Source organism: Tiliqua scincoides, chromosome 12, assembly GCF_035046505.1.
Source record: "Tiliqua scincoides isolate rTilSci1 chromosome 12, rTilSci1.hap2, whole genome shotgun sequence".
In the NCBI taxonomy this organism is placed as follows: Eukaryota; Metazoa; Chordata; class Lepidosauria; order Squamata; family Scincidae; genus Tiliqua; species Tiliqua scincoides.
Window position 1 is genome coordinate 19,585,625 of NC_089832.1, and position 27,587 is coordinate 19,613,211.

Here is a 27,587-nt window from a genome sequence, read left to right on the forward strand (position 1 = left end):
CTCCAGTTCCCCACATTTCCCCGTAGTCTTCAGACCATCAGATGGCTCTGGGCAGCCTGCAGGTCTCGCATCTCAGACTCCCCCCCCCCCCCATTGCACACCACTGCCTGCCAGGTCCATAAGAAGACTGGCCTCCTTCAGCCCCTCCTCCCAGGGCAATGTCTAGGCTTTGGAGGAACCATACTCTGAGGCATTAACTGGGAATTGCCAAGTACCATCAACCCGTCTCCTGGCTGCACAGATGTTCCAGTCGAGCTGTGCTCCTGATTGCCAATCAGTCATGGTATCAATGACCATGAAACAATTCAGAACGGAGGTCACAAGACCATCCCTTGGGAAGCCCCCATTTGTGTAGGATTCTGTGGATGTGAGTGGCCTGCATTAGCAGGGACCTGGACTCAATGATCTTGTAGGTCCCTACGAACTCTATGATTCTATAAGCACACCTGAAAGCTGAACCAAGTGAGAGACTGCAACTTTCACACATACCAGGATACTGGCAGAGGAACAACCGACATTCAAGTTTGTTTATTTTGCATGTATCTCCCCCCCTTCCCAGTATTCAGCCACTGAGGAGGAGTTGCACAGCCACAACCAGGAAAAGTGTGTGGTGCTGGTGCTGGCTCCAGAGCTGATGTGCATCAGAGAATGATACCAAAGAGGGAGGATCCTGAGCACTGCATATGTGTGGAGCGTTCTCCTGCAGACACATGTGGCCAAGGAGCTGCCTGGAGAACAGACCGCAGGTCATCATATCTCTGTGCTGAAGTAGCTTCCACCTCCGACTCTGTACCACGAGGTTGCTGAGCATAAGAGCCCTGCTGGATTGGGCCCAGAGCCCAACTAGTCCAGCTTCTTGAATCTCCCAGTGGCCCACCAGACAGAGGCATCACCCGGTGAGAGCTCATTGTGTCACCCCCGTGATGGACCTTCTGTACTAGACCATACAGAACGAATTACAAGAGCATATGCACGGCCTCAATGCAGGAGCATCACTGGGGTGGTGTCACCCCCACTCACTTTTTTTTTTAATATATCACAGTTCAGGTCACCCAACAAATCAGTCACCAACTTGATGACACTCACCCAACTGAATTCTAGTTCTAGTATTTGCTCTGATCCATGGAAATGAGAGCTGATTCATACTAACACTTGCTTGGTTCCCTGCTACGTCATAACACTTCAGTCGCTCTCAGAACATTCAGTCTCATTGGTTAGTTTTGAATTAAAGAAATCAGCTTTTTTGTTACATATGGCAGCTGGGTTTCCTTTTCTGCTTATTTGGTCCTGCTGTTTGACAGAACACAGCTATTTCAGCATAATTTATTTCATTGCACTCTGCATAAAATTACACATCAAGGAATAAATAACATGACTGAACTATTCAAAAATACCAACATTTCAGAATTTGGGCCAGTAGTAGTGTCACCCCCTAAGTGCGGTCCACACCCCCTGCACCCCTAGTGATGCCTTTGCCACTAGAGGCCTCTGGGAGCACAAAAGACGAGATACCTGCATCCTGTGGCATAAAGAGAAAGCCAACTTCTAAAACCAGGAGTTTGCAGATACCCATCACAGCTTGTAACCTGCATTGGACTTTTCCTCCAGAAATCTGTCCAATCCCTTTTAAAGGCATCCAGGCCAGATGAAATCACCACATCCTGCGGCAAGGAGTTCCACAGGTGAATTACATGCTGTGAAGAAATATTTGCTTTTGTCTGTTTTAACTCTCCCAACACTCAACAGACAGAGATGCTGTCTGTTCACTGTTACGGCAAAGAAGAGCCTAACTAGACCGTAGCCCTAAGTGCACTCCCACAAACATACGTGCTGCTGAGTCTAGTCAGTTGCATGCAGCTGTGAACTTGGCCCCAGTGCCACCCAGGGCCAGGACCACAAAATGCCACCCCTGCCCCACAAATGGCACTTCTGGTTTTTGCAGAAAACCGTGTGCCGTTTTTTGGCATTTTGAAGGTCTCTGAAGGCCTTCTGGGGGCCGGGAAGGCTGTGGAGCTTTTAAGGCCTCAAAAACAGGATTGAAAAAGAAAAAAAAATGGTGGTGGGGGGAAGGGTCATGGCACTGTGGGGCATTTGCCCCCCCCCCCCCGTACATGAGGTTGTGTGCATTTTCCAGCAAATCCATTCTGAAGCGGACGCCAAAGGTGCGATTACAAAGCAGGTCCTCACCCACTGCGCTCAGTGCAGGACAGCAAGTGCCAACACCCACCTCAGAAACGTTCTGCCCTGGGGAGGTGCTGCTCCGCCGCAGTCCTTCTTCTCCACTCAGCGGAGCCTCTGGATTCGTTTCCCAGGCCTCTGCCAGTGCGGAGGCCGACACACTTCGTGGGGAGCACAGAGTGCACATCCCTGGCGAGGGGGCGGGCCTTTAAATGCACCCAGACTGTCCTCCAGTCCAAGGCCCGAGAGCCGCCTCCAGCCTCTTCCTGCTGGCGCAGCAGAGTCGGTCCAGTTGGGGAAGACAGCCCGTGCCTGTGCCGGGAGGGCCCCCACCAGGCCTGGCCGGGCCTGGGCCTGCTGCAGCTCTGCCAGGGCCTTCCAGCTCCTGCCCCAGGCCAGCGTCCCCTCAGGACGGCTTCGTGGTGGCCTCACTCCGCGTCCAAGCCCTGGAGCGGGCGCTCCCAGGCCGGCTCCTTGGCAGGCAGCAGGCGGTCCCAGCACCCCTCAGCCTCCCGGGCTCTGCCAGCCGGCCGTAAGTCGGCCTGTACGCAAGTCGGGCCTCCCGCGCGCACGCGCGGCTCCGGGAGGGTCTGGGAAGGCGGGAAAGCCTGGCCAGGGCACGGGGGTCTCGAGACGCTCCCGAGGCCCCGAGAGCGACGCGGGCTGGGCTGGGCCGCGCTGCGGGCGGAGGCGGCCTGCAGGCCCGGCCGGGACACTGCAGGCCCGGGCTCCTGCCCCGCCCTCGCCCGGGGGCTCGACGGCTGCGGGGTCGGCGCGCCCTGCCCGGGGAAGGCTCCTCCGCTGGCTGGCAGGCAGGCAGGCCGGAGCCTGCAGGTGCCCGGCAGGGAGGCGCTCAGCGGGGCGCCGAGCCTCGGGCGCGGCCCTCTGCGCCCCCTCGGGCCCTCCCGGCCCGCGCCCCCCGCCGCGCAGGGCGCCCCGGACGAGGCCCGCGTCCTCCGGGCGAGCGCCGCGGCCCGCCGGAGCTGTCCTTCAGCACCAGGCCGCGCGCCGGCAGTGCCGGGAGGGGCCGCGCCTCCGCCGCGGGCGGCCCGGTCCGGAGCGCAGCGCAGCGCAGGCCCCGCACCGCGGGAGGAGGCGCGGCGGCTGCGCGCAGGCGCCGCCCCCTCCCCCGGCGCTCCTGCGAGCGGAAGATGGCGACGGACTGAGGCTGGCGCGGGGGATGGCCGGGCAGGGCCGGCGAGGCAGCGGCAGCGAGCTCCGGAGCGCGTCGGGCAGCGCCAGCGGGGGGCCGGGGGCTGAGCGGGGGCGGCGCGGGCCGGACATGCGGAGGGCCGCGCGGTGACGCGGAGGAGGCGGCGCCGGGGCCGCCCGGCCGGCCATGCCGAGGGGCGCAGCGGGGGCGCCGCGCCATGTCCCGGGCGGCCCTTAGCGGCCCCGCGGCGGGAGGCTGGGGGCGGAGGCGCGGCCGGCGGCGCGGGCGCAGGAGGAGGAGGAGGAGGCCGCGCCATGCCGCCGCCGCCGCCGCCGCGCCCCGCGCCCCCGGGCCGGCCGCGAGCAGGGCGCGCAGGTAGGTGACCCCGCCGCGGAGGGGGGCCGCAGCGCCGCCGCCCGCGCAGCCCCCCCCGCGCCGCGCCGCGGAAATATGCCCGGCGGCGCCCGGACGCGCGCGGGAGCCCGAGCCGCCGCCCCGAGCCCGCGCCCGCCCCCGCCGCCGCTGCTGCTGCTGCTGCTGGGCGCGCTGCTCTCCGGCCAGCCGCGCGCCGCCCGCGCCGAGCTGGGCGCCGCCTGCGCCGCGGGGCCGGCCGAGCCCTGGGCGCGCCACTTCGCGCGCTTCCGCCTGCCCTTCTGCGACGCCTACTCGGCCTGGGACCTGCTGCGCGGCATGGCGCGCCCCGAGGGCCTGGACTGCCGCCTGGAGCGCCTGCGGGCCGAGCTGCGCCCGCCCGCGCGCCCCTGGGACGCCTGCGCCGCCTGCCTGGACGCCTACCTGCGCCTGGACCTGCACGCGCGCGAGAAGTTCGACGAGTTCGACCTGCTGCTCGGCAAGTTCCTGCAGGCCGACGGCTACTCCGTGCGCTCCTGCCTGCGCGACTGCAAGGTAGGCCGGGCGGAGGTGCTTGGCGGTGGCTGCGGGCGGACGGGCGGGCGGGCAGGCGCTTCCAGGCCTGCAGGCCAGGGCCCCAGCTCTGGTCCTGGTCTTCCTCCCGCCGGCCTTGCAGGGACGGAGTGGGCCGCAGGGCCTCCCCAACCAGGACCTCTCCTCGCTGTGCACGTGGGGCGCACCAGGCCGCTTGGGAAGGCTTCCAGGGAGGCACCCTGGAAAGCCAGGCGGGCCCCTTGAAACAAGGACGAGGTTTCTGGAGGCAAAACTGGGGAAGACAAGCAGCCAAACTATGCTGGAGGTCAGAGCCGCATTCTGCCGAAGCCCCCTTGCCGGTGTCCTTACCTGAGCCTGGACAGGAAGGATGTCTCCAGAATGAAGCCTGAGCTCCCTGACAGCTACGGCCTTTTCCCCACCTGGTGGGAATCCAGTCCTGCAAACCCCACTAGTCCACTCCTTCTTAGCGCTTCCTTGGAAAGGGCCTCTGCTAGCTCAGGTCAGTCTAACTTAGGTGCGCCCCAAATTTCCTGCTGTCAGGTCAGGTTGGTTGACTTGGACCAGAGACCAGGCCTGAGCAAAGCTCATTGGCCAAGGGGTTTCTCAGGTGCCATTGTTTCCCCTGGCAGTACTGGAAGGGTTGGTGCTTTCGCTCCAAGGCCCAGTGAGTCCTACTGCGGTACATGCAGCAGAGCTCTTGCAGAATGGGAAAGGTGACAGGCTGCCTCTTAAGCCAGACCCAACATGCCCAGGTGGGGTGCCATTTACAAGATAGAGACTTGACCTGCAGTTCTCCATTTGTCTGAGTGCTGGGTCCAGGTTTCTCCTAAGTCCTGTCTCTGAGAATCAGTGTAGCATCTTTACTGGCAGTCATGTAGGACGAGGGGATCCTGTGTCACACTATCCTGCAGGGGCTGCTGTCCAGGGACTCACCTGTTGACTTGCCCATGACCCCATGTCATTTGTGCTGCAGCTCCTGTGCTGGACCAGTTACTCTGCGTGCCAAGACTCCAGCTTGGATCCCTGGCAGCATCGCACCTTTCTAAGGAGAGAAGCCCTTCTCTCAGCTCATGGGGAACCTCTTCTAGTCTGTGTTGACAGTGCCAGACTGGGGGCCTGGTGGAAGGCAATGGTTCCTGTGGGCGTCTGGTCAACCACTTGTGTTGGTTGGGGATTAGGCCAGAGAAACGTAGCTGCCGCACTGTAGGACTACTGAGCAAGCTGAGGCCTGAACTATTCCCACTATATAGGAGTGGTTTTCTGTGGATGTCGTTCCTTGGTAGTGTTTGAACAAGCAGCATCATAACATCCTGGCAGCACCAGCAGCCGTGGTCTTGGTTTGCAGGAGGTCCAGCTGAAAAGGGCCTGGACTGGGACACTTGAGCTGGTTCTCAGGAAAGCAAGAGGCTGCCCATGGCACTCCGATTTCCTCCAGGGAACCTGTAGAGCTGGCTGCAGTTTTTGTTCTTGCATGTTGCAGCATCAGGCTAAGACATGTGAAGCCCTTGGCTGCTTCAGAAGCACTGTTATGATTTCTTGCATATCACAGCTGCTGGTTCTCTAGCTGGACTGGGTGTTAATTACTAGTCGGGCCTAAGAAGTCTTGATGTATTCATGAATAATACGTGCTGGACCAGGCAGGTAGCTTATTGGCCAGTTTTATGATTTTGTCAATATTCAGATGTTTTAAGTGCAGTTCAAGTGTTTTGGGGACTGCACCAGTTACCAGTCACCACTGGGATGACCACTGCTGGTTTGTGTCATAATCTTTGGATTTCAATGTTTAAATCCTGATATTTACTAATTTTTTCCATGCTCTTTTCATCAATGCTACTATAGGCAGATGTTGCTGTGTCGATAATGGTCAATTTTTCTCTATTCTTTTAATTTCTGGTGTATCGTGCGTCAAAACTTTATCAGCTGTTGTTGTTGTTATTATCACCACCATCATGGTGGTCAGTAGCTGTTCAACGTAAAGATTTGTCAAGTGGTGTGGGTCAGGACCGAAAGGACAGCTGTGCTTTGAGGGGATGGGTTAACATTTGGGGGACCAGCCTATGTACTGCCGAGGCTTTGAGAAGGTGGAGCAAAACAACTTCCAAGGAGCCAACATCCAGCTCTCGCCCCAGACTCCTGCACAGGGACTGCCACTTCTTCTATCCCCTGGGATGCATTTATGCTGAGAAAGGCCCAACACAGATTGTCAGCTTACGTCCTAAAATCCAGTGTCTGTTGTCAGAGAATATCTGCATTTAGCCAACCTTGTAGAGCTCTTGCATTTGTTTTTCCCTCTCTTAACTCTTTGAGATGACTTTTAATGAGAAAATTAAAGGAGAAAATGCAAGAAAAGCAAATGAGGAACAGCTGGATGGTTTATGGCAGACACACCCCACCACCCCTGACATGCGCTCTCTCTCTCTCTCTCTCTCTCTCTCTCTCTCTCTCTCTCTCTCTCTCTCTCATAAGAACATCAGCCCTGCTGGATCAGGCCTCAGGTCCATCCAGTTCCTGTATCTCACAGTGGCCCACCAGATGTTTCAGGAAGCACACAAGACCACATGATATGCGTGGGATTGAACAAAAGGGAACCATGAGCACTCGGGGGAAGGAGATTTGTGGACGTGATCAGGGGGCCTGGCAATGACCTCTTCTGGTCAGCATGCCTGCAACCTGATCATGGGAGAGCCTCAGGCGAACCTCTGGCTCTTGCACTCAAGACTGCCTCACAGGATTCTTTGGAGGAACAAGCGAGGTCTCCTGCCAGTTCCGTGGGGGAAGGGCAGGGTCTCAAAGGGATAACTGCAACATGGCAGCATTGCATTGTCATCGGAGAAGATGGTGCTGCTGCTGGAATGTGTCGTCCCAGAGTACAAATAGCCACCTGTTGTGGAGCTGCTTCCAGGGTGTCTTCTGGAGGGAAGGTGGAAGCAGCCTGTCTTGTGAGCTGAGCCCGTGCCTGCCACCTCAGGCAGCACAAGCCAGGCACAGTGATGCCAAAGGCGAGCCCTGGTGCTCGTGGAGGCGGGAAGCCTGCAGCTGGGCCGTGCCACCTCTGACGGCTGAGGGAGGCTCAGGCGCCTCAGTGCTTCTCCGTTGAGAAAGAGAAAAGGTCCTGCACCTAGAAAACGATGTGCGTGCCCCAGAAAACATTCTCACCCAGTCATTGGACCCTATCCATGGCCCAGGCCCAGGAACCCTGAGAGGCTGCCTCACTTTGTCTGCCCTGCAGGCTCCTTCCTTGGAGCAGTGGGTGCCAGTCGCACCGGTACACCTCATCTGCCCAGTCGACATCGCCAGCCTTTTGGTGTGTAGAGGACACTCTGGACCACTGGCTGTCGAGTTCTGCTGGAAATTTAACAGCCAAGATTGTTCAGAGGCTGGAAAATTCTCAGGTGCCAGCAAGATTTGGGCTGCCATGTAGGAGCGTCAGTATTTCCGGAGTTTTGAGGGCGAGGCTGACACCCCCATCTTTATTTTGTCTGGAGGTTTTTCTGCTCCCCCAAGAAGGGGTCTGCCCTGCCAACATGCCCTTGCTGTGAACCCCCTGCATCCTCAGGCAGCTTCACTTGGCATCTCCTTTTCACCTTTTGGTACCTGAGCAGGAGACCCTGCCTTGCCTCCCCAGGCCGTAGGGATCTGCTGTTTTCGCCACATGTCCCTTCTGCTGCTGCTGACTTGGTCCAATGGAATCTCTTCTTCTGATTGTTAGTTTTATTGCAGGATTTTACATGGTGTTGTAAGCTGCTGTAGGAATCCCAGGCTTGGAGAGAGGGATTCGAAACATTCAGAATAAATAAGTGAAACTGCAGATCTTTGAAATAGGGAGAGAGATCACAAAAACATAATTTGAAAAGCTAGAATCTAATATTAATGTAATATTGGTAGCAACAAGCCAAGAACATAGACAGAAACATGCAAGCTTGGAAAGCCAAAAGAAGAACAAATAGTGGGGAGGGGGATTGGATTTTGGTTTTAGCAAAGGGAATTTCAAAAGGGAATTTCCGCTCCTACTTGGAGGGTCGGTCCCAGATGGTTGTGCTGGGGGATGCCTGTTCGACACCCTGGCCCTTGAGGTGCGGGGTGCCGCAGGGTTCAATTCTGTCCCCCATGCTATTTAATATCTACATGAAACCGCTGGGAGAGGTCATCCGGGGGTTTGGAGTGAGGTGTCATCAATGTGCTGATCTATCTCTCCTTTCCTCCAGACTCCAGGGTGGCGGTTGAGGGCCTGGAGCGCTGTCTGGAAGCAGTGAGGATCTGGATGGGGGCTAACTGAAATTAAATCTGGATAAGACAGAGGCTCTCCTGGTTCGGAAAACCTCGATGCAGGTGCTGGATTATCGACTTGCTCTGAATGGGGTTGCACTCCCTCTGAAGGAGCAGGTTCGCAGCTTGGGGGTCCTCCTGGACTCGCAGCTGCTCCTGGATTCCCAGGTGGCGGCTGTGGCTAGGGGGGCCTTTGCTCAGCTTCGGCTGGTGCGCCAGCTGCAACCGTACTTGGATCGTGCAGACCTGGCCACGGTGATCCATGCCACGGTGATATCAAGGTTAGATTACTGTAACGCGCTCTATGTGGGGCTGCCCCTGAAGACGGTTCGGAAACTACATACAGAATGCGGCCCGTGTGGTCACCGGAGCTAGGCGGTTTGACTCTGTCAGCCCGCTTCTCCGGGGGCTACATTGGCTGCCAATTCGTTTCCGGGCCCAATTCAAGGTTCTGGTTTTGACCTTTAAAGCCCTATACTGCTCTGGGCCAGGATATCTTAGAGACTGCCTACTCCCGTACAATCCGGCTCGCCCTCTCAGGTCATCAGAGAAGGCCTTTTTGCAAGTGCCGCCACCCAAGGAGGTCCGGGGGGCGGCTGCAAGAAATAGGGCCTTCTCGGTAGTGGCACCAACATTATGGAACTCCCTTCCCCTTGTCTTGAGAATGGCTCCCTCTCTTGAGAGTTTTCGGCGAGGCCTGAAAACACTGTTGTTTAAACAAGCCTTCTGATTTCTGGCCTTTTTAACTTTTTTATACATCGTTTAGTTTTTTTTTACAGGCTTGATTCCTCGGTGACTTGCTCTTTTATGCTGTCTTTTAATCTGACTACTGTTTTTATGGCCCTGTAATGTGTTTTTAAATGTTTTTATCTGTTATGGATTAATGTTTTTAAAATTTGTTTTTTTTAATATGTTGTTAGCCGCCCTGGGTCCCGTTAGGAAGAAGGGCGGGATAAAAATAAAGTTTTATTATTATTTATTATTAAAAGGTGCAGCTTGTCATATGTTAGTGTTGCAGAGGCAAGAGAAGTGGCACCCGCTGAGCTTCCCTCTTCACTCTTCTTTGAAGTTCAGCTGCCGATTCTGCCCTTCATGGCTGCCACCCTTAGTGCCTGCCTTCCTTCCCAGACTTGCCTACACCTGGGGAGGGCAGAGTCCATTGCTCCTGGGATCATTGTGCCTGGCTGCTGGGTGAAGCGGGCTTTGGGCTGGCACAACTGATGGGCTTCTTCAGCCAGTCTGCAGAGTTGAGATTGCTTGAGACAAGGATCAGTTTATCTGGACACGAGGAGGTCTGGAGAGTGCGCTCTGGCTGTATACGAGCAGCATGACTGTCCGGGGCGGGGGGGGGGAAGACAGTGAGTAGACCATGGGGGCATGAAGCCTATGCAACTGACCAAGCTGTTTAGTATGTTATTTATGCAGTTCTCCGGGTGCCTTTTGGAATCAGGTACCCGCACAATTTGCAGGCTGGTTTGCTCCTGTTTTCTGAAAGCAATTGCCAGGATCTTTCCTTTGTGCAGGAAACCTGCCCGTTCGAAGGGGTTGCAAGAGCCCTTTGGCCTTGTTGTCCTTGCTAGCAGTGACTTGGTAGTGCTATCCCTATTCATAGTACCCTGAAGGAATGTGGGGGGTCAGCAGCACCATTTCCAGTATGCAGTTTGTCCCCCAGTGGCATACATTGGATGTTCCACCTGCTTCACCTGCTTCACCACCTGGGGTGGTGGTGGACAAGTCGATGAATGTGTCGACCCAGTGTGCGTCGGCTGTAAGGAAGGCCAGTTCTGTGCTTGGGATCTTTAGGAAAGGTATTGAGAACAAAACGGCTCATATTATAATGCCGTTGTACAAATCTATGGTAAGGCCACACCTGGAGTATTGTGTCCAGTTCTGGTCGCCGCATTTCAAAAAGGACATAGTGGAAATGGAAAAGGTGCAAAAGAGAGCGACTAAGATGATTGCTGGGCTGGGGCACCTTCCTTATGAGGAAAGGCTACGGCGTTTGGGCCTCTTCAGCCTAGAAAAGAGGCGCCTGAGGGGGGACATAATTGAGACATACAATATTATGCAGGGGATGGACAGAGTGGATAGGGAGATGCTCTTTACACTCTCACATAACACCAGAACCAGGGGACATCCACTAAAATTGAGTGTTGGGCGGGTTAGGACAGACAAAAGAAAATATTTCTTTACTTAGCGTGTGGTCGGTCTGTGGAACTCCTTTCCGCAGGATGTGGTGCTGGTGTCTAGCCTAGACGCCTTTAAAAGGGGATTGGACAAGTTTCTGAAGGAAAAATCCATTACGGGTTACAAGCCATGATGTGTATGCGCAACCTCCTGATTTTAGAAATGGGTTATGTCAGAATGCCAGATGCAAGGGAGGGCACCAGGATGAGGTCTCTTGTTATCTGGTGTGCTCGGTGGGGCATTTGGTGGGCCGCTGTGACATACAGGAAGCTGGACTAGATGGGCCTATGGCCTGATCCAGTGGAGCTGTTCTGATGTTCTTAACTACAATTCCCAGGAAGCCTTGCAGGTCTCTTGTTATCTGGTGTGCTCCCTGGGGCATTTGGTGGGCCGCTGTGAGATACAGGAAGGTGGACTAGATGGGCCTATGGCCTGAGCCAGTGGGGCTGTTCTTATGTTCTTAACTACAATTCCCAGGAAGCCTTGCGGGTCTCTTGTTATCTGGTGTGCTCCCTGGGGCATTTGGTGGGCCGCTGTGAGATACAGGAAGGTGGACTAGATGGGCCTATGGCCTGAGCCAGTGGGGCTGTTCTTATGTTCTTAACTACAATTCCCAGGAAGCCTTGCGGGTCTCTTGTTATCTGGTGTGCTCCCTGGGGCATTTGGTGGGTTGCTGTGAGATGCAGGAAGGTGGACTAGATGGGCCTATGGCCTGATCCAGTGGGGCTGTTCTTGTGTTCTTAACTACAATTCCCAGGAGGCCTTGCAGGTCTCTTGTTATCTGGTGTGCTCCCTGGGGCATTTGGTGGGCCGCTGTGAGATACAGGAAGCCGGACTAGATGGGCCTCTGGCCTGATCCAGTGGGGCTCTTCTTATGTTCTTGTGCTCAGGCGACAAAACGTCAGTCCAGCAGGTACTCCACTCAGAGCCTTACTACAGGAAGGAGCTCAGGGCCAACCACTGAAGGATTCAGCTGTGGCTGGGAAAGAGGAAGGCACGCGGGGCACAGGACTGTCAGAGAACAGAGGCCCAGGATTCAGTCATGGCAGCAGGTGTAGCTCCCTCGCTCATGCTGTGTACCGGCATCAGGCACGTAGGGAGGGCCTGGCCTTGCACCCTTCAGCACCCCCTTCCCACTGCTGGATTCTTGGAACTGAGCAGCCACACATGCACTCAGCCCTGCTTGGGTTTCACTTGAGCTCACTGGCGGAACCTGCTTCCCGGGCCACGGCACAGAAATAGGGGGCCTTAAGGAAGATCTCCCAGCACGTAGCCCAGTTGAGGTCAAGGCTGTCTCCATCACTGCATTTTCAGGCTGGGAATGATTTTGCTGTTAGATTTCTGCTTGCTGGGCAGCTACTAAAAATCCAGTCACCCATGGAGGAGGAGGAAGGGGCTCTTGGGCCCAGTCACTCACCATGACTGATGATGCGGCCCTCAAGGTTAGCTTGCTCTACCATTGGTGACGTTGCATGTGTCTGTCCCAAAAGCGCTCCTGCCACACGCAAAGGAGTGAGGCTGTGAAGTGGGCCATGGTCTCTGAGCAGCCAGTGGGGGGCGGGGGTGAAGGAGAACAGAGGGAAGCTGGACCCAGGGTGTGGCAGGAAAGAGCCAAGTGTCGGGTGAGCCTGACTCACTGGCAGTGGTGCCCGGATTGGCCAGTCCAGAGAAGTCTTGCCACCTGCCTACTCGGGAGGCTGATGAAGTTAGCCACCCCTGAGCAGGAATGCTCAGATGCTGTTTTGGAAACTTTTTCAAAGGACCAGGCATGCTAGGAGGCAAACTGAGAAGTTAGCCGAGGAGCACCTCTTAATGCCTGGGCCAGGGGCTGCCAGAGAGACAGCCGTGCAGCTCATATTACTTTACGAACAGAATCCTATACATGTTTATGCAGATGTAAGTCCTACTGTGTTCACTAGGACTTATCAGGTTTGTAAATTTACCAAGTGTAAACCAGGTGGAGTCCAGTGGGGCCTACTTCTGAATAAGCACGCAGGGGCTAACCTTTTAGTATACTTTAACATTTTCCATAGATTTTTCCCTTTAATTTCATGTTTCAGTGTTTCTGTCTTTGTTTAAAACTATTGCCAAGAGTTTGGGATGAAATGACCTGAATCCTTAAATGAGGAAGAGTCTGATTCGCAGTAGGAGTAAGTGAACAGGAGGCAGGAATATGCTTTGGAGAGAATTTTGAAGTACTTCCTTGTGGTTGTCTGGTCTTTGCAGGGACGAGGGTACGGCTAAGAAGAGGTGTCACAGTGGCCCCCACACCTCCAAATTTCCCACCATGCTGCTGGTGCCAAGGGAGGCACTGGAACCCTGACTGAGCACGTGTTGCACCTTTTGAGCAGGCCAAGGTGTTTGCAACCAGAGCACCCCACCAGCTTCCTTCTCCCCTCCCACACTGTCAAGCCTTTTGCTGCGGAGTTGGGGTTCTCTGCAGGACAGGACACCTCTTTCTCAGCAGCTGCTGAGTGGCTAAGCTGACTGTCACTCAGGGGCCATCAGGATGCAGCTCACGCCCCGCTGTATTCGCAGAATTAGGCTCAGCTGTTGTTTGAAGGGCAGCCGCTTGGGGATGGCAATCTGTGAGTGTTGCAGCCCGGAGCCCCATCCAGGCTGCTAGCAGGTGGGCCTCAAAGAAGGACAGCCGCGAGTGAGCCGTCCACTGGCCCCTGAGGCAGCCAGAGCCCTGTGTGGCAGGCAGGCTGAGCTGGCCTGCCTTGCAAGGAAGAGACCATACCCAGGGAGAAGGGGAGGGAGAGAATCAGTCTCAGGAGCAGCATCTGTCCTGGGCCTCCCAGTGCCTTGCCTTTTCTTCCTGCCAGCCTGGATGGGGGAGAGCTTAGGCAGTGCTCAGGAGCCGTCTGGGAGCAGAGAGAAAATGAGCAGAGAGAGAAACTGGAGCGGGGGGTGTGGATGAAAGAGAGCAGAGAGTAGCCGGACCCAGGGTGATCCAGACACCTCCAAGCTTCTGACCTCCAAGGTCTTTAAGTGACAGGTGCTCCTTTCAAAACCACTGGCAGCTACACAGAATGCAAGCAAGTGCTGACCTCAGCGGAGAATGGCATGTGCCCCCTTTGCAGGGGGTGGGGAGCAGGCTGAGCAGCTGCATCATCTGTGCCTCCAGCGACCCCTCCCCTCCCCTCCCTGCTCTGCCACCACCGGGTGAGTGAGGAGCCCCCTGTGTTCCCATCTCTGTCTCAGTTTTGGATCCAGGCTTGGAGAGGGTGGGGTGGAAGCAGAGCCCTTCCCGTGCTGCCTGCAGGGGTTGACTGGGCTTGTACTTGGCCCTTTGGCCACAGCCCATGGGCCTCTCTGCCTCCTGGGGCTGCTGCACGCTCAATTGGGGGGGGGACATGTCCGTCAGCATGCTTGGGCTGTGAGCCGTCTTGACCCACCTGCAGCAGGAAGGGCAGGACTCACATGTCACAGGAAAATATGCACACTAAACACCCGCTGAGCTGCTTGAAGAATGGAAAAATACAGCAGATCAAGCGATAGCACGGAAAGGGAAGGTGCTGACCTGACGCGGGGAGCAGTTGGTGGGACAGGCTCCAGTCCCCTCAGCCGTGACGGAACCGAACTTGCCGTGCAGCCAAAGGTTGCCAGGGTTCGGCCCTGCCCCAACTGGGGGAAACAGCATCTTTCCTGGCCACGTCTCAGAGGGGCACAGTGGTGTACTCAGCCCCCCCCCACTCCTTTCTTTGGGATGCTTCAGGGTACCTGCATCAGAAGGCAGGGAAAGTTGTGCCTTAATTCCAGTCTCTGGAAGGATGTGGCATTTCCCTTGCTTCAGAGAAAACAGATATCCTTATAGATAACCGCCCAAAATTACAGATGTCAGAGTGACAAGCATTGTGGAAATACTCCACAGGTGAGGCCGTGATGTGTAAATCATGGGTTCAAAAGCCCTGCTGTGTGGTCCTAAATTAGCTGCCAGCAGTTCCTGCCGAGGAGATCACTACCAGGGATCCAGCCCCCCAAGACCCTCCTTTCTCCCGAGTAAACTTTCCCACCCTGTCATGCATGGTGGAGCAGTCACAGCCAGGAAGAGGTGATTTTGCTGTGTGAATGACTAAATTAGAAGGTAGCTGTGATTTATTTCAGGGGGACTGTGAGGAATGCACAGGATGTGTTTGAAACGGAGGAAGCAACTCTTCAGCTGTTTTCCACTGTGCTTATGCTGAAAAGCACCAGCGGCTACTGCTCATTCTTGGAAAGTGGAGGCCCAAGGCAGGCAGGCAGGTGCTCAGCACTCCCAGAACCCAGAGCAGCTGCTGGGAGGGAACAGAGAGAGGTCCCAGGCCGACTCTCCTGGCCCCTTGGAGCCTGGCACTGGGTCACCCGTGATGCTGAGGAGCTGGTTGAGGTAGCGCCTGTGAGGACTGGGATTGAACGGTCTGTCTGTCTGAGAAGCTGGCCTGCCATTCTGGCTTTCCTTGGCGTTGGGCCTCCTCTGTTTTCCAGTGCATGTCGTGTCACATTCAGACCATGACGCGGGTAGGGGACGATCACAGGCAGCGTGGGTAGGAGAGGGAGGAGACTCGAACCCCCCCCCCCTTGACCGCATTTGCTTCCCTAGAGATGACAACTCCCTGGTGCTTTTCTCTCCTTAACAAAACTGCTGAAGAGAAACTTGGATGGGGGAAGAGATCTCCCCCCTCCAGTGTTGATGGGACCCTGTTGGAACTCCTCCTCACGTGTGGTTTGTTCCTGAGGCACTTCGAAGGCCTCCCCCCACACACACACACACATACAAGGCATTTCCCGGAAGATAGCGAGGCGGCAGCAGCAGCAAACCGGGATGAGCCCCTCCCCCTTCTCAGATTGCACTGTGGAAGCCCCGGCACTGGAGTGGGATGCTGAGGACCACCATGGAGAGTCTCCCTGACTCCACCCCTCTTTTAGGCAAGGCTCTGATCCGAAGGAAGCACTTCGGTGTGCTCAATCAGCAGAGCAGCTGTGCCCATCTCAGGCTCGGGAAACGAGGCCTGGTCACTCCTTGGCTCTGCCTCAGGCCATCCGAAGCAGTCACGGTCAGGCTGGCAGGTGATACAGCAGCTGTGTCTGGGGTGCAAGTCGACGGGCAGCAGGGTGCGAGGAGGGCCCACACTGTCAGATAATGTGCACGCAACGTGTGTGCCAAGGTGTTCAACTACAGCCTGGCCAGGGGTCTGGGATTCTGTTAATAATTCTGTGCCCAGAGGCCTGTTGCCTGCTGTGCGTCCCACCAAGCAGGGCCGTGGTGCTGTACTCACGCACTTCTCCGGGTTTGGCCACTGGTTTTGACATGGTCACAGCACACGGGCAGGCTGCCTGGTGGTGCAGGCCCTGCGCCAGTCAGGTCTCCTGTGGTGGAGGTGCGGGTGACAGCAGCCAGGACGCCAGCGGTGGCAGGAGAGGAGTCAGACCTCCCTTTCCAGGAACACCTCCAAGGCCTGTCTCAAAGAGGCATCCAGCATCTGCCTCCTCCTCCCCTGTGCCTCCCCCTTTTGGCCCAAGACCCACTTCCTGCCTGTCCTTGTGTCTATTCCTCCCCCAGGCACACGCATCATGCAGGCTTCCCCTCAAGAGAGGGCTGCTTTCCTTCTTGTGCAAAGGGTGGGGGCGTCTCTCCTTCCCCTCTGCATGTCTGACTGCAGCCTCTGCAAGAGATGCAGGTAGTCGCTGGCCTGAGTGTCTCTCACTGCTTGCCAGTTGCCATGGAGACAAGTGGGGATGCTGGATGCGTCCTGACCTCTCTTCTCTGCAGCCAGAGCCTGTGCAGTCGGTGAGAGGCGGACGGGGGAGGAAGGGATCTTCCCACTCCCAGCATCCAGGGGAGATTCCAAATTAGCTGTGCAGCGAAGAAACCAGAGGGCAGGCTTGCCTCCAGTCGGGCCAGTGCACTGGGGAGGGGACCGTTTTAGGAGACGATGCTGGAGAGGCCCTCCAGGCCTTTTGCACCTGGGATTCCCTCTGAGCAAGGCTTCCAGGCGTGGGGTGTGTGTCTGCAGGGGACCGAGTCCCCAGACCCCCAGACAGGTGGTGTGTTTGTCCTTCTGCCTTAGCATCTCCACCAGCACCACTGCCACCCTCCCTGGCACGTCCGCGTCTTGAGCCAGCTGGATGTGGCTTCGGCAGAGGCACCTGCTCTTGAGGGGGGAGGTGGAGCGGAGGCCTCTGCCCACAGTGCAGCTGCCAGGGCGGGGGCAGCAGGGGCTTCCCTGGTTCAGAATGTCCAAAGATGCAGGGAAATGGGCCAAAAGTCGGGGGGGAGGGCAGGGCATTCATCACAGGACCCCACAGGTCTGCTGCAGGAACTCAGGAGAAAAGCACAGTGCCTCATCCTGGGGGTGTAGCAGTTGTTGTGTTTCTGTTTGTTTTAAAAGCCTGCTCCTTTCTGTCTTGTAGGGTGGAGAAGACTGACTGGGGAGGCAGTGGGATCTGCCTGTGAATTTTCAGAGGCCAGCACAGGACAGAAATGGATTCTAAGGGATGAGGGGGGAGAGACAGCATCCGTGCCCTGTGTGGTTCATGCCCCTCCCCATGACACAGCAGGGGGCACTTTCCTGCAGAATCGTGGCAGGATCTCCAGGCAGGGCTGGGAAAGGCCCTTTCCATTTTGTAACCCTGGGGAGCTGCTGCCAGTCAGTGCTGAGGACTCTGGGCTGAGTGAGCCGATCGCGGCCTGACTCGGCAATCAGCAGACTCACAGGAGCAGTGCTAGCAGATGCGTGGCAGCCCCACGCGCAGGGCAAGGCAAAGACAGTGAGCTCCACATCCAGCCTGCGTGGGGATGTCAGTCGGGTTGGAAAGCACCGGTGAGGCTGTTTGGACGGCTTCCTCAGCATTGCCACCAGGAGGCCTCATAGACACTCTCCCCCTGCAGCCTCCTGTATCGGTTTCTTGTCTCTAGGTGCAAAATCCCATCTGTGAAGATCCTCCCCCCCCCCCCAAAAAAAAAAAAGAAAAAGAACCGCTGTGGCTTCAGAAAGGACCATTGTCGGCTCCTGGACCATCACAGGTTGTTAGGAAGGTGGGTGAGTTTGGGAGTGTTTTGCTGGAACAAGATGCAAATGATGCTTTTGCTGAGCTTCCAGGTCACTCAGTTCCTAAGAGATGAAAGACTCACTCTCAGGGGCCACAGAGAATGGGAGGGAGGGAAGGAGACCATCTCCCCTGCAGATCAGGTCAAGAGCTTCACCCTGCCAAAGGGACCAGTAGTCCGACAGGTGTTGGCGAGGCAGTCCGGTGGCCCTGAACTCCTCCAGTTTCTCCGATGAATCAAGATAAAGCTCTCCAGGCCCTGAGAGCCAGTCTTCTCTCTCCTGCACTGGGCCTGCGGTCCAGAGTACACAGTGAACCTGAGTGTCCTGGAATCTCAGCCCAGGCTCCCTCCCCAAAGACTCCCATCAAGGGTCCTGTGACGGCAGGGAGCAGGCACTGGAAAAGCCGCTCTGCGGGAGGGAGGCTCCTGGAGTCAGTCCACAAGCGAGTGGCAGATTGACGATCACTTAAACAAAAGCTCCCACGTACATTACAGGAATTCATTTCCATCGGAGGCTCATTGTGTGCCACCTCAAAGACAATCGGGTTGGTCAAAACATTGACTTCAGTGGCTGTGCCTGGAAGAACGACTGTAGTGACAGCAGCCCTCCCCCGCCTCCCCCCCATGCCTGCTTTCAGGACTCTGCGGGTGGCAGCGACTGGCTGGCTGGCTGGCTGGCTGGCTTCTCCTCCAGCGCACGAGCAGCAGGGCTGTGCCAGGGAGTGGTTGCTTTCACAGGGCTCCAGAGGCCTTCAGGGGGCGTCATGTGCCGTGGGGCAGCAGGGGTTGCCCCACTTCAGTGGCTCTCCCAAGTGTAGTAGGAGCTGTTGCCACATCCTCCGATGGGGAAAGTGCAAGACCCCAAGGGTTCCACGTCAAGTCTGAGCACCTGAGCAGGGCTGAGGGACTGATCCCAGGCATCCCTCCAACCCTGTCCCATGTGAAACCTTTCGGTTCTGTGCCGCACAAACTGTCTGTCTACTCAGTCCCACCCCGCTCTTTTTGTGGCACCCCCCACAACACATGCAGGAATGGTAAGAGTGAGCTCCCCTCCCATTTCTGCAGACATGTTAACCCCTTGTGTTCCAGCTTGTCTGCCAATGTTTTTCTTGGGCAACTCCCACACCTTTGGTGTCAGCTCGGTGAGGCATTTCCCACCAGGGTCTCCGGCACAAGAACAAGGCCAGCCAAAAGATTGGCAGCCTTGTTGCTTCTTAGGCCCAGAGCCTTTGCTATTCAGCCCACAGGTGGCAACCCTGCTTTGGCCTGACGGGCTGCTGAGACAGTGTCTCCTCCCTGCCAGAGAGAAGTTGGTCCCAGCTTTGCCATGCTGATAACTGGTCTGGCTGTTGCTGCCACCGCCCCCCCACTCCCCTTGCTCCACCTCTGGAAGACCAACATCCACGGGTTCCCATGGCAACGAGGCTGCAAGGACTGAATGGGAGCTTCCATGCCATGCGTGGTAACGGCAGGCAGAGCTTAGCCGGGGGCACAGGAAGTGGCAGTAGAGGGGATGCTGCTGCACCCTCCCCAGCCTTGTGCAGACAAGTGGTGCTCCTGTCCTTTGCCTGCCCATGTGCAGCACAACCTGGAGGGAATGCACCCCAGAGGCAGGCAGTGGAAGACGCAGCCTCCAAGTGCAGGGAAGGAAAGAAAGAAGGCGCCTGCCCTCTCCTGACTCCATCCATCCATTGCCAGTGCCTCAGGCTTGGGGGGGGGGGGTCTTTCTAAGCCTCTCTCCCCCTGAATTAGCAAAGAGGGACTGGACCTGGGATCTTCTGCAGGCAAAGCTGGCGGGGGGCTCGCTTACTGAGGAATGACTTCTCCACTGCTTGGGCCCTGCTGCCCCCCTCTAGGATCTTCCATTGCTGGTGGTTCTTGATTGCCTGTTGGGCCAGAATGTTCCCATCCATTCTGCAACAGCCCACCTGGTGGGACTGGGCACCTCCAAAGCCAAGAGGGCTTCTCTTGTTTGCTGGTCATTCAATGCATTTACTTCCAGGATGTCTATCCCACCCTGACCCCAGCACTTCTCTTTAGCAGTGGGACAGGCAAGGAAAACATCTTTCACCTGCAGGACGTTCTGCATGTCCCCGGAAACAGCTGTGCCAGCGCCGCAGTGTGCAGTGGCCTGGGGCCCTGGTGCTCAGGGGCACATTCTGCATCCATGACCCAGTGATCCTTTCTCTGAGCCTGTGAACGCAGGGCTAGGCTTAGCAGGAACAAGGCCTTGCTGGAGGTCATGAGTGGCATTTCTCCAGCTCAGCCTGCACTGTGGTGACTGTCTCCCAGTTCCCTGCGTGTTTGGAATTAGTTTGAGGCTGTGGTTGTGTTTTTCTGCAGCCAATCAAGCTGTAAGTGTTAGAGCAGAGTGCAAAGTGGAGCAGTTCTGCAGGATTAACTCCCTCGGAGCCCTCCTGGCACCTGCTTAGATATGGCAAACCAGGACAAGGAGATCCAGGTGAAACATGGGGCTTCTAAGCGTGTCCTTGGCTCCAAAGGGGTCTTCTCCAAACCCCTGTACATTCGAGTCAGGGGGCACTACGCTTGCCCATGATAGGTATCTAATAACAGAGCTTAATGTTGATTGTGTAAACACACACACAGAGGCCCTGGTTCTCGTAATTGCGTGCAGAACCTCGGAACTGCAGGATGAGGGAGTGGGTGGGCTGTTGCCAGGTGCTCCCAGCCACTGGGAGAAAGAGGGGGCGCCGGCTGCACCTCCTGGTCTGATTTCGCCTGACCCCTGCGGTGGCCTCCTCTTCCCTGGCCCTTGGGAGGACTGGGCCAAAAGTCGCCTGGTCTGTACTTGGCCTCTGCTAAGAAAGATGTACCTCTGGGTTGGGTTTTTTAGCACTTAACACTGGTTTCCATGGAAGTTCATCTTGCTGGCCCATGTCCAGTGATCAGGTCTGTCCCAGCTGTTTGGAGTCCTGCTTCTTTCTCCCGGGAAATCGCTGACCCCCATCACCTGCATATCCTCCTCACTCCCCTCCTCCAAGTCACCAGGAGCTCCAAGACAGAGTCCAGTGGCTCGATACGTCTCTCCAGGCTGATGTGAAGCCAATTCATAGCCCTCGCTGGAAATGGTGGTTCTGCCAGCTTCGGACCCCTTCCCCCACCCCCAGCAGCAGCAGTAGCGACCAGCCCACACGCCTTCATTTTCTCCACAATGATGTCACAGGAGGCTGTCAGCTGTTTGGTTGAACTCTAGGCACGACATGTCCCCAGCAGTCCCATGAGCTACCAGGCTATGCATTGTACCAAAAAGGAGATGAGGTTAGTTTGGCATGATTTGTTCTTGAGAAATCCATGCTGGTTCCAGGAAATCACCCTATTATTTTCTGAGTGTTCACAGACATTCTGCAGAGTAATCTGTTCTAGAATCTTTCCAGGTATTGATGTCCAGCTGTAGTTTCCCAGATTCTCTTTTTGCGCCTTTTAAAAGATAAGGGTACTAGTTTAAAACAAATGTACTTTTAAAATGGTATCCCAAATACCAAATAGATCCTTGCCTATAAGATGAGAACTTTCTGCCAATAAATCAAGCTTAGATCATCTCGCCTTATCTGTGAGATCACTCAGGGTCAGGGTTGTTGAAGCAAGTGATACTGGACAATGCAAAGATAATTAGAGGGCTCTTAGTCTGCATATCAACCCCTCCAGGGCAAAGCTGCAGCCAAAGTCAATCTTTTAGTCTCCTGAGAAAAAAAAAAACAAGCCAGGGCTTAAGGCAGTGATTTCCAACCTTTTTTGTCTTGTGGCACACCGACAAGGCATCAAAATTGTCAAGGCACACCATCTGGTTTTTGACAATTGACAAGGCACACCATGCTGCCGGTGGGGGGCTCACATCCCCATTGGCCCTACTAATAAATGATCTTCCCCCAAATTCTTGTGGCACACAGGTGGACCACTCGCGGCACACTGGTGTGCCATGGCACAGTGGTTGAAAATGGCTGGCTTAAGGCTTCCAAGCAAGCCTCCTTCTCTTTAGCACACCCTTCTGCACCCTTGTTCCGTTTTGCAGATGTGTGGCAGAGGTGTGCTTTTTTAAACACCAGGATGTAATCCCTGTTTCCATTTAAAGCAAAGTCCAAAGCTACAGTTCAGTGCACCATTACTTAAAAATAACTTCCATGGAAAGCAATGGGGTCTACTTTTGAGTAAATTGGGTTGCAACTATGTGTAGCTGCATTTGTTCATGCTCATTTCTTGTTGCTTGTCTCTCGGTTGTGAATTGAATTGCACACTCCCAGTTATGTGTTATATGTTGCACATTATATATTACCCTGCACATGCCTGATCTTGTCTGATCTTGGAAGCTAAACAGGGTCAGGCCTGGTTAGTACTTGGATGGGAGACCGCTTGGGAATACCAGGTGTTGTAGGCTTATGCCATGATCTCGGAAGCTAAGCAGGGTCAGGCCTGGTTAGTACTTAGATGGGAGACCGCCTGGGAATACCAGGTGCTGTAGGCTTATACCATAGTCTTTCGAGACTGAAGGTTGCCAACCACCACCATTTATATATTGAAACTTTGGCTTAACACACTAGGCACCTTAAAGAAGGATTTGATTAATGGTTCTACTGGTATGTTGTTTACAGTGCACTTACTCTGATAGTGTTTACAAAAAGGTTGCAAAGACCGGAATTTAAAACATTAATGAATAAAAATGAATGTTTTCTATATTTTTAATAAATATAGTATTTTTCAGGATCTGGCCTCAGTTAAAATCATTCAAAACTATAATCAGACAATCCTCTAAGATTAATCCCCCTCCAGCTTATCCAAGGGTCATAGAAAATTCCATAATTTTGACTCAAAACCTGCCCTTGGCTAATCTGTGAGATCGACTTATACTCGAGTATCTACAGTGAATATGAAGATGTATAACTATTTACAAATCATAAAATTAGAGGGCAGTCCTAGGTGGGTTTACTCGGAGATAAGTTCCCCTTACCTCCACTTCCTCTGTATCCTGGGACCTCTTTTCCAATGAAATGAACAAGCCCCCACTTCTCTCTTGGAGGGGCATGCCTCAGTCTGATCATCTGCCTTCCATCCATCCATCTGTTCCCTCCCCCATCTATTCATCTGCATCTGGGCAGGGCAGATTAACGCTCCTGTTAGCACTCAGCAGCTCCAAACTGTCTTAAGAGCTTGAAAAGACAACTGGAGTGAGACAAACCCACAACTGGAATTTCCCACAAAATCTCTCCTGCTAGTCGCTATCTACAGAAGAGCCCCGAATATAAGAACATAAGAACAGCCCCACTGGATCAGGCCATAGGCCCATCTAGTCCAGCTACCTGTATCTCACAGAGGCCCACCAAATGCCCCAGGGAGCACACCAGATAACAAGAGACCTCATCCTGGTGCCCTCCCTTGCATCTGACATAACCCATTTCTAAAATCAGGAGGTTGCGCGTACACATCATGGCTTGTACCCCATAATGGATTTTTCCTCCAGAAACTTATCCAATCCCCTTTTAAAGGCGTCCAGGCCAGACGCCATCACCACATCCTGTGGCAAGGAGTTCCACAGACCAACCACACGCTGAGTAAAGAAATATTTTCTTTTGTCTGTCCTAACCCGCCCAACACTCCATTTCAGTGGATGTGCCCTGGTTCTGGTGTTATGTGAGAGTGTAAAGAGCATCTCTCTACCCTGGTAAACCTAAGAGATGTTCCACAGGGGCTGCAGCTCAGTGGTGAGCTCCTGCTTGGGGTGCAGATCCATCCCAAGGGAATGGGATGGATAGACCACTAGGAAAGACCACTCCCTGCCTGAGACCTCGGCAAGCCATTGCCACTCAAAGCTGGACAGACTGATGGTCTCCCTTCCGCTTTGTGATCTTTCAGATCAAATTCTGGTCATGGCGTCCCTGTGAACATCAACAGGGCTGAGCGTGGCCTTAGGAGAGAAAGGCATGCAGGGCAGAGTCTGCTTAAATCCACCTGCGCCCCCTCCCCCCAAAGTTTCCTCGGGGAGAGGACTGCCTGTCCTGCTGTGTCTGCAAAGCAGGCCTCCCTTGACTCTAGCCTGTGCCCCCCTGGCTGGTTCTGTGATCACTGCTGCTAGAGAGGCCTGCCCTCTTGCCCTTCCTCCCACTGCTTCCTCGTGTGCCCAGCCTTGGAGAGGTGCCCAAACCGCTCATTAGCAGCCTTCATTTCCCTGCATTCACGACTAATGAGGCATGTCCAGTGCAGATGCTCCTTGCTGACCGAGGTAAAACTGCCAGGCCCACTGCCTTCAGAGAATTAGTGGAGGGGAAGCAAAGGAGTTGCTGGTTACAGAACTGTTGTCCGCAGGAAGGCTGGCAGTTGGCACTGACCAGGGATGGGGGGAGGCCAAGCCTGGGGCTTCAACTTTTGGGGAAATCCTGACTTATTTCATCAGTGGTCTGTTTACAAAATGTGGTGCCATCCAAGTTCTGGTCAGGACTGCTGCCACTTTGCCTTCGCCTCTTGTACAGTGGCTTTTGGCAGGCAGAAATTCAAGAGGCAGTGCTCTGGGGCATGGAGCTACAGAGGCAGGAAAACCTTTCCTGTTGAATTTCTGCTGACCGTTGTGAGGTTTTGAAGGCGCAGGGCTAGTGCTTGTAGCTGAAGGTCCAGGCAGGCTGTTCTGACGGCCTCTGGACACCATCTGAAGGGCTTCCAGATCCATTCAGACAGAGTTTCATTTGCCTGGAGAAAATTCCAAACAGAAATTGGTGTCCAGACCAGTGCCGTCAGCTGGGTTCTTCCCCCCACCCCAGTGGCTTCCATGTGACATGAATTTGCTCACACTTCCCATTACTGGGGACAAAATTCTTTGAAAATTTTATCAGGAAATTCTTTAGAGCAGTATTTCTCAAACTGTGGGTCAGGACCCACTAGGTGGGTCACAAGCCAGTTTCAGGTGGGTCCCCACTCATTTCAATATTTTGTTGAATATTAAATATTACACTTGATGCTATTGAATATTAGACTTGATGCTATCATGGCATGTGACTGCATTGGGGAAATGTCATAGATCTGTATTTTTAACAGGCTACTCTCTATATATGCTTTAAACAATAGTAGTAAATGAATCTTACTGCTAGATAAGTGTGGGTAGGACTTCAGCCTAGGATTGTTAAAAATTTTCCTGCTTGATGATGTCACTTCTGGTCATGACATCACTTCCGGTGGGTCCTGACAGATTCTCATTCTAAAAAGTGGGTACCGGTGCTAAAAGTTTGAAACCACTGTGGGGTCCTGGCTAAGTGGGCATCTTTGCCTGATTGCTTCTTCGTGTTGAAGTTCAGCCCCTCCATCTCAAAGATAGAGAAGAAATGCCGCCTCTGGCTGGGGGAGGGGGCTGTTCTTGTGGTCTCCTGCAGCTACTTTGGGAAAGGGGTCTGTGGTTCAAGGAGTTATGGTTCTGCTTCTTGTGTTCAGTGGACTTAATTTTTACCTCCCCCCCCCCCCGAGGGGGCAGGAAAGGTTTCCCAGAGATCTCCCTGGATTTGGGACTTGCTGCCTGGGCCAGGAAATGACATCTTTTGGGGGGGGGGGGTGCTGCAAGAAGTGAGCCGGATTACCCAAGGCCAGCTGCAGGTGTGGGGTGCTGTGCTGAGTCACTCCGGCAGGTGTTTCCCAGGGCCCAGGCAAAGGTCCCGCGTGGCAGGGCGCTGCTGCCGCAGGGGGGAAGGGGGACAGGAGAGCGAGGGAGAGAGCAGGCGCTGGCCAGCCTGGCTCTGCCCCCTCAGCCAGGGGAGCCTGTGCCATCCTGTCCTGCCAGGGCCTCTGAGAGGAATTTTTTGGGGGGTACAAAGTTTCTTTGGGGTCCCTTTGCAAAGGGGGAGGGGTGAAACTGAGCGGGGGAGTGTGGTGACGAGCAAGCAGAATGGGAGCAGGAAGGGGCAAAACAGGGTGGTGGGAGGGTAGAGACAGCTAGAAAAGTCTTTGGAGCCAGGACTACCCACTCAGGTGACATCAGCAGCTAGATATAGTCATTGGCTGATTATGGGGGAGGGATTTGGCAGCTGAGGAGCCCATGCCATACTTGCTGGATTTCCCCACCCCCCAGAGACTCAGCAGCCCCACTAGGCTTACCACTCTCTCCTTGGCAGCCACAAGAAGAGGCCTGGAGGCCATACAAACCCTCACCAGAAACCAAGCTCTTTTAACAGCATACCGAGTTCCAGCATGTCCCTTTGCAAAACAAAGTGGAACCGAATTGGCCTTGCCCCGTCCCTTTCAATGTCACACTTTGCCCAGCAGGCAGGCGGGAGACAGAGTGGTCTAGTTAATCAAAAATCCAGGAATTAAACCAGAGGAGGAAAGGGGGCAGAGGACAAGCAGGCTGATGGAAATGCCGGGACTTGGCAGAATGGACACAAAGTGAAGCTGGTCTGAATGGCTGCAGTAGCCAGTAGTGTCCAGCAGATGGAGCAGGTGTGCTACTCCAGAACAAAGCGCAGGCAGGCAGGCAGGCAGGCAGGCAGGCAGGCAGGCAGGCGCACACCCGCACCACTCGCCTCCCTTAAGCCCCTCTGAAGTTTGCCACTTGGCTTGGAGGGAAAAAGGTGAACAAATCCCACATCAATCCCCACATGTATCTGCATGTAAATGTACAGCAGATCCCGTCACTAGCTGCTGCCCTGGTCCCAGGAGTCCTGCTTCCTGCCGCACTCCCTGGGTGAGAAGTGGGTGGGTGCTCCTTCCACGAGGAGGACGGAACATACAGAGCCTGGCCTTGTGCTGGAACCTCATCCCCCCCCCCCCGTTTGATGTGGCCTGCCTGACTGGAGGAGTAGAACCCCCACCAAACCACCCCACTCCTTGTCTTAGAGGAGCAGGTTCGGCCCCCAGTCAGTGAGTCTTGGCTACTCCAGCTGGGCAGAAAGACTAGATCCACCTGCACAAGGGAAGGACGAGGTGGCTGCAGGAGGACTTCTCAGCTGCTCTGAAGCTGCTGGACCTGCACAGGAGCTTCTGGACAGGAAGAAGTGTTTAAAAATTGCCCCCCCCGAAAAGAAGATGGGGGGAACAAGGCATTCATCACAGACGCCCAGTCCGTTCCCACCCCCTCCCAGACCTTAAGAGCGGAAGTTGTTCTCGCTCACGTGGCCCTTTGATCTCCCCGACACCTCCTTGGCTCAGCTTGCTCTTTCCCAGGTCTGCAAGGCAGTCGCCCTCCACCCCACCATTCTCCCCCCATGGCTTTGGGGTGCCTCTTACAGAGGAGGAGAGCCACTATCATCCCATCTCTGCCTGCAGGGGTGCCCAGCAGCATCTCCACAGCATGCTGGGTCGGCCCCAGCGGCGGGGCAGCGTTCTATGCTCGGTCGTGTGTTCACCCTCTTCTGGCCTCTCCTTTCCTTCCCGCAGGCTGTCTACAAGGCTTGGCTGTGCTCGGAGTATTTCAATGTGACACAGCAACAGTGCCCACACCGGATTCCATGCAAGCAATACTGCCTGGAGGTGCAGACCAGGTGCCCCTTTGTCTTGCCGGACAATGACGACCTGATCTATGGAGGGCTGCCTGGCTTCATCTGTACAGGTAATGGGCACTTGGCAAGGCGGGTCCCTGTGGTGGAGAGCATGGTGCACGGAGGAAGCCAGAGCAGATGGAGTTGGGGAGCGGGGAGCGTCAAGGCAGTGGCAGCACACAGCCTGCAGCAAGAACTGGGAGGCAAGTGGCAGGAGGGATCAAGCACTACGGCTGAAGGCACAGTCCCACTCCATCTTGCCCCACCCCTTCCCCGCCTCTGCACCAGGCTGCTGGCAGCATGCAACTTAACCGCTGCAGAGGAGCTCCTTTGACAGTGGGGCTCTCGTTGCCCTGGCAATATACTGGCATGACAAGCCAGTAAGACTGGGCTTTACGTC

General features: G+C 55.2%; 1 protein-coding gene and 1 pseudogene across 1 annotated transcript in view; both read left to right on the top strand.

The window, feature by feature from the left end:
• The first annotated feature begins 3,781 nt into the window (after positions 1–3,781).
• Positions 3,782–27,587, top strand: part of NALF2 (NALCN channel auxiliary factor 2) — a 31,214-nt gene continuing 7,408 nt past the window's right edge. The window contains exons 1-2 of the mRNA XM_066640210.1: positions 3,782–4,237; positions 27,087–27,258. Of these exons, the coding sequence (XP_066496307.1) occupies positions 3,782–4,237; positions 27,087–27,258 (628 nt within the window). The remainder of the gene's footprint in view (positions 4,238–27,086; positions 27,259–27,587) is intronic.
• LOC136663491 (5S ribosomal RNA) lies at positions 21,999–22,116 on the top strand (annotated as a pseudogene).